This window comes from Montipora foliosa, chromosome 7 (assembly GCF_036669935.1).
Source record: "Montipora foliosa isolate CH-2021 chromosome 7, ASM3666993v2, whole genome shotgun sequence".
NCBI lineage: Eukaryota > Metazoa > Cnidaria > Anthozoa > Scleractinia > Acroporidae > Montipora > Montipora foliosa.
In genome coordinates, this window is record NC_090875.1 from 34,638,152 (window position 1) to 34,647,406 (window position 9,255).

General features: G+C 40.1%; 1 protein-coding gene across 1 annotated transcript in view; it reads right to left on the reverse strand.

The window, feature by feature from the left end:
- The window catches only part of LOC138010145 (immunoglobulin superfamily member 10-like), a 32,970-nt gene extending 26,420 nt beyond the window's left edge, over positions 1 to 6,550 (reverse strand). Inside the window, exon 1 of the mRNA XM_068857091.1 lies at positions 6,529 to 6,550. Within this exon, the coding sequence (XP_068713192.1) occupies positions 6,529 to 6,550 (22 nt within the window). The remainder of the gene's footprint in view (positions 1 to 6,528) is intronic.
- Between the last annotated feature and the right edge of the window lie 2,705 nt (positions 6,551 to 9,255).

A 9,255-nucleotide genomic window follows, 5' to 3' on the forward strand; every position in this document is an offset into this window, starting at 1 on the left:
TTAGCAAGCATGACCCATAGGAATCTTGAGAGTTTCGAGATGCACAGAACATATGTGCAATAACAATGGTAGGCACAGTCCTTACGAGAACCCTTTTTTCATTTACTTTGCTGAAAACTGCACAGTGGCAACTCTTCCTCAAGTTGAATGCTGTTGATTGCGCCTTGATCTGATAGGTAACCGTAATCATTTTTATTATAAATGTGAAAAGCCACAAGTTTGTTATTATGCGTTTGAAGCTTCATGCCGTGTCTGGTGCAAAAGGTATTGACAGTCCTTGAATTAATCCCAAGTTGCAAATGCAATAGTTAACAATTATTCACTGAAGTGGAGGTGAATAGTGGTGGATATTTACCGACACTGAAGTGAATAAATTATTGTGCTGGTATATACCACACAGGTTGAATGAAAAACGAACCCAAAATAAACTTTATTTTTGTGAAATACAGTGACGAATTTCAAATCTCGCACGCCGGCTACTCAGAGGTGAATAGTACTTGCCAATGGATAAATACCTCCCAGTTAGCCAATCAGCGGCGTGGAGAGCTCTATTCACCTGTGTGGTCTATACTAACTCTTGTTATAAGCCTAGACTTTCAATCAACAAAAAGGGTACTGTGATTGGTTGATTCTTGTTCACATACCCCTGATCAAATTCAAATGCATCCCAAGTGGGATTCAATTGTGCAGTGGTTGCCAGTGCTGGGGACAGAGAAGGAGGCTCCCGGTCCAGCCCTTGGGATATGTCATGTCCACGAAAGTTATTTTTAGACGAGCGGAAGTCTTCCGAGACGTCCGCATGCAGGCCAACCTCGGTCCGATGTTTGAAAGAAAATATATATTCATCAGCCTTCCACGTGCGCCATCATTTTCTCTTTTCACTAAGAACCTGAGAGCGAAGCAAGACTGCATGCGGACGTCTCGGAAGACAGACTTCCCCTAGAACAAAGACTTCCGCTCGTCTAAAAATAACTTTCGTGGACATGACATATCCCGGCCAACGCCTTGAGCCTCCCTCTCTGTCCCCTCATTTCCTCTTGGTTTAATCCAATGAGTATAGGGACATTTAAAACAATATTTTAAAATGAAGACTTTCAGCTTTCTTGATTGATTGATTTTTTTGATTGATTGAAGCAGTTGCATTTTACCGACCGTAATTATTGACAAAAAACGAACTAGGGTCACCAGATTTTGCACCCCGATCTTCATTTCGAAATTTCCACCATTCAGAGTGAGGGTGAAAACATCCTAGTTAATCTGGACGCTAATAAGGCAACTGATGTTGATGGCATCCCTGCAATAATTCTGAAATCATGTGCCCGAGAATTATCGATGCCCTTGTCTAGGGGTGGGGCATTTGACTGTCTGTAGGTGCCCGGGGGTGGGAAGTTTGGCGCTAGCTTCCATCAAATGTCAAATGCCACTAGGGAATATAGGAAAGTAATAGTTTTAAATGTATAGTCCGAGTTAAGTTCATTTGTTAACACTTCCATAAGAGTAATTTGAATGATATCACATGATACGAAAAAGCATGTGCATGGACCATCACATCCATCAGCTGTTCACTGTGAATGCAATGAAAAAAAGGTTACTCCAATGAATAATCCATATTTCATGAAAAAAAAAACTCACTTAGAAAGACAACCAACACACAATAAAACAAACTCTACCTTGCTCTCGTTCTGTGTGATGTTCGCGGTTTATAATTCTGTTCGTTGCTACTGTTTGGGTGCGAGCGTGGGGGTCTGGGACGAGAATGCTCGCACACACGCTCGGTAACAGTTTCCTGAAGCACGGGTACTGCAATTCGAGTACGAGTTAAACGATGTGAAACAAATTAAAATCAAATCGAGCACGACTTGTCATAAGCTTGATAAGAGTCGACGGAAATCGAGCTCGAGTCGCGTTCGTGCTCGAGTAGTGATTCGTAGTCGATTTCTTGTATTCGTACTCGGTTGCTCAGGAACTAATACTGATCTCGAAATCATAACTCGAAAATCCAACTCGAAATCCAACTCGAAAATCCAACTCGAAAATCCAACTCGAAATCCTAACTCGAAAATCCAACTCGAAATCCAACTCGACATCCTAACTCGGTAATTAGTCTGTCTCGTTCAGTTATACAAGCTTATAACATGTGGCAGACAGTAGAAACTGCGAGGCAAAATCGACGCTTTAACGGTAATTTTTAACGGAATATCAATCTCAACACAACCATTCTTGATGAAAATGTATAAGAAAAGAAAAATTAACAAAAATATGGGGATTTCTCAGCATCTTACCTGTTCATTTGAGATTCTTCGCTGCGATCCATTTTCTTTCACTGGCTCACTGAACGCTTGAGAACGTGTCGACAACATGTCGCGACACAGTCTGCATTTCCCTTGGTGTACTGAGCTAAACCATGCTTGATGAGGCGTTCAACTGTCGACAAGCCTGGGTTGGCTTACTTTTGATTTTGATTACCGAGGTTTGCTTCTGTGTTTACACGATTAAAAATTTCACCTCAGTAAAGTTGAAACAAAACCAAGGTAAACATCTCTCGTGAAAACACGGGCTTTGTCGGTTCAAGGTCAAACAAGGAGTTTTATTGATGTACTTATTCCACTTTGTCTCTGATAACGAGATCATTTACATTTTGATGTATTTCATTGAAAAACGACAGCTTGCCTTAGAACAATAATCGGCTAGAACGGACAAACTTCAAACAAGATCTCCAACAAATTACCTATACGTGCTCTAAACAAAATTCTGAAAACACAAGCCGGTGATGTTTCTCCTTACGTTTACGAGAACTCATTGCGATTACATGTTTAGAAGATAACTGCAATATTTTGTCACTGTCGAGGCACATCGAAAAACAGTTAGGCAAGTGGAGTAAAAATTGCGGAGTAAAAATTGCTGTTGACGGCCCGACTCACCAGAGTTTAAAAAGGAAGTAAGATTTACTGCCGGAAGTCGAACTGCCTTGAGCAGCTTCAAATATCTCGACGGATCGTGACGACCCGTCATTTGAAAAGTCGACCCGACTTTTGGAAGTGTCGGGTGGTGAGAGAAAGAAAAACTTCGATGAACAAAGGAGGCTGTGCAGCTCAAGAATGTTGTATGCTTCGTTCTCAAAGAGTAGCGACTAAAATATCGATATACGCGTAGAAAATTATAAACATTGACCAGAACAGCATTCACAAATGTTGCGAATGTGTCCTTAATACCCTGACAACATGCTGTTCAGAAACAGAAATAATGACTGACTGTAATAGCGCTCCGAAATGTTGAATGCCTCGTTCTTAAAGCGTAGCGATGGAAGTGTCAGGTGGTGAGAGAACGAAAAACTTCGATGAACAAAGGAGGCTGTACTGCTAAAAAATGTTGTATGCTTTCGTTCTCAAAGAGTAGCGACTAAAATATCGATGTACGCATAGAAAACTATAAAAATCGACCAGAATAGCATTCACAAATGTTGCGAATGTGTCCTTAATACCCTTATACCTTGTTGTTCAGAAACAGCTGTACTGACTGACTGTAACAGCGCTCCGGAATGTTGAATGCTTCGTTCTGAAAGCGTCGCGAAATAGCCGCACGCTTTTTCCAAACATCCAGGTGTAGCAAAAATCGCAGCAAGCTTCCTAAAAGCATAAAAAATGGTGAATTGTTCGTTCGTTCGTAGCGAAATTAACACCCAAACAACATGCTGTTCAGAAACAGGACTTCGTTCTTAAAGCGTAGCGAAATCGCCGTACTCTTCCTGAAAACATCCAAGTTTAGCGAAAATCTCCGCAAGCTTCCTAAAAGCATCCCAAAATGGATCATATATGAACTGCGGATATGAAATCAAGTAAAGCTATGACCCTCGCAGTTATGAACGCAATTTTTGCAATTGCGTAAAGAAGCCTGAAAAATTCAGGACTTCAACGGGTTCTGAACCCGTGACCTCGCGATACCCGTGGGGTGCTCTAACCACCTGAGCTATGAAGCCACTCACGTAGGGACTTGGTCATTTGTGTGTTCCAATGTTCCCGTGGTGAATGAATCAATGATGAAATGATATATAAAATGGATCATATAGGAACTGCGGATATGAAATCAAGTACAGCTATGATCCTCGCAGTTATGAACGCAATTTTTGCAATTGCGTAAAGAAGCCTGAGAAATTCACATCGCGGTATCGCGAGGTCATGGACTCAAACCCCGTTGAAGTCCTGAATTTTTCAGCCTTCTTTACGCAATTGCAAAAATTGCGTTCATAACTGCGATGATCATAGCTTCACTTGAAAACAGTTACTGTTTATTAATGAACGACAACTCCTATGATACTACAACGAGAAAGTGGCTGCTAACACGGAAACAAAAATGCTGGGCAAATTCTTTCCCAACAACTCCATCCTTCACACAGAAGCAATGATATTTGCAAAATCATCACTTCCTATCTAAGAACCAAGGGAAGATTATAGCAGTATTTTTAGTTGCTTTCAGCTTAACAAAGTCACCAGCACCAACACCAACACCGTATCCTAATGACTTGGGGTTCTATCTTTAATTTGGAAAGTCAGACTTAAAATTCTGCTACCTTTCTCTACCATGTACGATTTCTAAGAGTTACGTTGAAAAAACCCCTTCCACACCAGCACTCATTAAAACACATAAGCCCAAAAAATGTACAAACAACGGCCCGCATTTTCCACCCCACGTCCGGCGTCAAGAAATTATGCATTCACGTTGCAGAAAATCCACAAATAAACCGTAAACCAGGACCATTGCTACAAAACGGACAAAAGCAAATAAAGAACTTCGAAACTATTGCCCAGTATCACCTAAACGCATCGAAATCGCTAACAGATTTAATCTCTTCATGAAAAACGGAATGCTAATCTGTTGGAAGAACGCAGCATAACAATTCATTTCATGAGTTTTACGTCCTTTAAATTAGTATCCCCCAAACGGCAACCTCGCGTTCTCGCTGCATGCTTCACGGTCACACGTTTCATAAAAACTCCCAATAAAGTATGTATTCTCTGGAAGCTTAGGAATTGTAGATTCCGATTATTAGTTGATTTAAGGCAAGAAATAAAAACCTTTCCTAAAATAGCCCTCATTTTTTAAAAGTATATAGTTTCACAAACTGAGTTCGTTTCCGGTCAGAACTTAACCGGAAACTACGTTTTCTTCACACCTTGATCTAAGAAACCGTGTGGGGAATTTTGATAAATTGTCTGGTTTGTTTGTTTGTTTTTTTTTTCGCTGTTAAACTTTAAGTTTTTATAAGACAAGCAGTAGCTTTTCTTTCCCACATTATCGGAAAACATTCTTGCCAAATTTCAGTGAAAAAGGATGAGAACTCGCTGTAAACGTGCGCCTCATTCGATGAAATTTGCGTTTGAGTGTTGCGAAATAGTCATTTGTGGACAGTTTCTAATTAGAGATAATTTATTGATAGAGTCGTTTTTCCTTCTTACTTTGTCTAGAAGAAAACTTTTTGCGCTAACTTTTGAAAAAAACTCTATGAGGTGCACCTGGAAATATCAAAAACTAAAATGGCAAAATTATCAATTTTGGGGTATACCAATACCTTACAACATCACTCTCAATAAACACAATAACAAACCAAGCACAATAACAAACCTAAAACACAGTTTTGCCAAATTCGTTTCCTGCCACAATTGTAAGCTCACAGCCACCGTACGTTTTACTATACTGTGTCTTTAAAATGTTTAATTTGTGTTTCACCTCAGAGGCTAGCGCTTCAAAATTACGCGACGATCGCAAACGAGTAACAAATAAAAATAACGAAACAACTGTCTCCCGGTGGATTGACATCACCACCTCAAATGACAGCTCGACGCGAAGTAGACGGGTCGTCACGACCCGTCAACATTTTCAGCCGGCCTCAAACCCTCCAGTATTTTCACAAATACACGATTTTTTTCTAAGTGTCTTACCACCTGACATTTCCAACAGACGGGTCGACTTTTCACATGACGGCTCGTCAAGAACTAGACGGGTTGTCACCACCAGTCAACATTTTCAGCCGGCATCACCGCTTCCAGTATCTTCACAAATACACGATTTCTTTCTCAGTCCCTCACCACCTGACATTTCCAAAAGTCGGGTCGACTTTTCACATGATGGCTCGTCACGAACTAGACGGGTGGTCAAGACCCGTCAACATTTCCAGCCGGCCTCACCGCCTGCAGTATCTTCACAAATACACGATTTTTTTCTAAGTCCCTCACTACCTGACATTTCCAAAACTGAGTCGGGTCGACTTTTTACAGGACGGCTCATCACGAACTAGATGGGTCCTCACGACCCGTCAACATTTTCACCTGGCCTCACCGCCTCCAGTTTCTTCACAAATACACCATTTTTTTCTAAGTTTTTCACCACGTGACATTTCCAAAAGTTGGGTCAACTTTTCACATGACGGCTCGCCACGAACTAGACGGGTTGTCACGATCCGTCAATATTTTCAGCCGGCCTCAACGCCTCCAGTATCTTCACAAATACACAATTTTTTTCTTAGTCTCTCACCACAGACATTTCCAAAAGTCATGTCGACTTTTCACATGACCGCTCGTCACGAACTAAACGGGCTGTCACGACCCGTCAACATTTTCAGCCGGCCTCACCACCTCCAGTATCTTTACAAATACACGAATTTTTTTTAAGTCCCTCACCACCTGACATTTCCAAAACTCGGGTCGACTTTTCACATGACGGCTCGTCACGAACTAGACGGGTCGTCAGGAACCGTCACCATTTTGAGAAAGTTCCTCGAACCTTCTTTCAAATAGCAACTTTCTGTTACTTTACTTCCGCACACACCACGACCCGACTTCTGCTTGACGGGTCGTCTTCACCAAAAAGTCGACCCGACTCAGTTCGTGTGTATTGGACAGCCCTCCACAAACCAGGAACAGATCGATATTTCTGTCCAAAAAGAGAACAGATGATTGTTATATAATTCCAGTTGAGAATAAAAGTTTGAGTATCATTCCTGAACAAAGGAAAAAACGACTAAACCACTTTTAAGAAATATGCATTCACCTGAACCAACTCATTCGTAGAAATAACAAACGGTTTAGTGTCCAAGAAAAGAATTTGTGGAGTAACTTCTTCCACCAACTTTAAGCTATTACTGGTGTACCGTTTTGTCGTTTTCGTTCTCTTTCTCTCTTCTTTCGTTTCTGTTGTTCTGTCATAGGCCATCGAGGCATCTTGCAAACTTAGTAGATTCAAAATTAAAAATCTTAAGACTTATACCAAAAACTGCAATTCAGATTAAAAAGCAGCCCTAAACAAATGAAAAATAAACACTCAGCCTTAAGTTTATATCCCTCCAATGCTTGACTTGAATAGCTAATAACAAGTGTGTCCTGACCACAGCCATATTATGTTAAACCTGGATGGAAACCAGCGAAAAATGCAAGAGAAATAAATTTTCCAAACCGTACCTGAATACGAAAAGCATTGACTGTCAAGAGCTTTTGTTGACGTAGCATGGCTGTGTAGCCGCGTCGAGCCACAGAAAGAGCACGAAAAATTAAGCCTCATTTATGCCCAGGTGTGAGTGTATGACCTTGCTTGAGCCTGCCATCCAATCAACAACCAGCCCTGGTCAGTGGTGAACTTCAAAAAAACGGCTGACCTCGATAAGGTCCAACTTGAGCGCTCAATATGATCACGTGATATTGGTCAGCGGATACCTTGTTTTGACAGGTGTCAATTGACCATAACATTGATGTTCAATATCAGATGTATGCTGTAAACTAGCTAGAGTGTCAACTAGAGTGTTGCCTCTTCGATGACCTGTTAACTTGAGCCCGTGATATGGTTTGGTGATACTGGTCACAGTGGCATTCATGGAGAGGCGGACTGACGTTAATGACGTCATGGCTATAAAACAAAATTTTCTCACATCGATGGGTTACCATATTTTCTTAACTATGGTGCTCCGCGCGCGCGCCGAGCCCCGCTATCATTTGCACCATAGTCCGTCCATTGAAGTGTCTGGAAACGGCCTATTCTTTGACGGAAATGTCGCCGCTTTAGATCACGTGTCATCGAAGGTGCACACTTGAGAGGTCAAAATGGCGGATTGCGTGGGCGGAGACTGTCATCGATTCTTTGCTAGCGGATATAGAAGACGACGTAAACGATGAAAGTTTATTGATTTCTCTCAATATGATCGAGAGAACCATAAATTCAAGTGGAAAACCAGCTTGATTCTGTTTGAAATGAAGTAAGGTTTTCTTTTAGCTTAATTATTGCCTTCGTGGCAGTTATTTAAAGTTATTTGTAGTTAATAATAGAGTCAGTTATTTTAACGAAGTTAAACTTGGACGTTCAACAATTATTTATCACGCCTGACCTTTTTAGAAGTGTGGTGCTTCCAGTATATATGAGAAACCAACAACTAGCACGGTGCAAACAACTGTTTACACGACTTGGAACACACGTTTGCCACCATCGGCTAAACTCTTTCAACAACCGACCTTATAAATGACTTATTGAACTGGAAAGAAATAGTGAATGCTTCCAGGAGAGCTGTTCATCGATACAGTGTGGGATAATAAAGTATGACGTTTTGAGATGTTCTTGTTGTGGATAAAAGACTTAACTTGAAAGCTTTAGCATAATTACATCATAACGCTTATTATAGTTCAATGTATTTTCAGATGAAATGTTATTCGTTTGGCTAAATTATAGGAATCAGGGCCACTTACATGTACAGTGTGTATAGGAAGGAAAGAGATTTCTGTCTGTCTCAGAAATGTTTGTCCAGGTTGCTAGTAAATAACCGCTCCTCATTGTATCTACAGCAGGGATACAACTCTATGGTTCTAGTTTAACTCTTTGCTTGACCTTGGTGTTCACACTTTGCATTAGAATGCACTCAGATACAATTTGGATTTTATTTACCTAACCCATTAGCTAAATACAAAGTGAGAAACAGCTTTGACAGTTAATAATAATAATAATAATAATAATAATAATAATAATAATAATAATAATAATAATAATAATAATAACCTGACGTAGTGCAGGGTTTTTGGTTGACGAATTTCACATCCCTACATTACTATTATTATTATTATTATTATTATTATTATTATTATTATTATTATTATTATTATGATTATTGTTATTATTATTATTATTATTATTATTATTATTATTATTATTAGCTGATTAAATTATGGTGTCGGGCAACAACAAGTTGGCAATGAACACCAAAATGTTTCTTTTCCCTGTCCT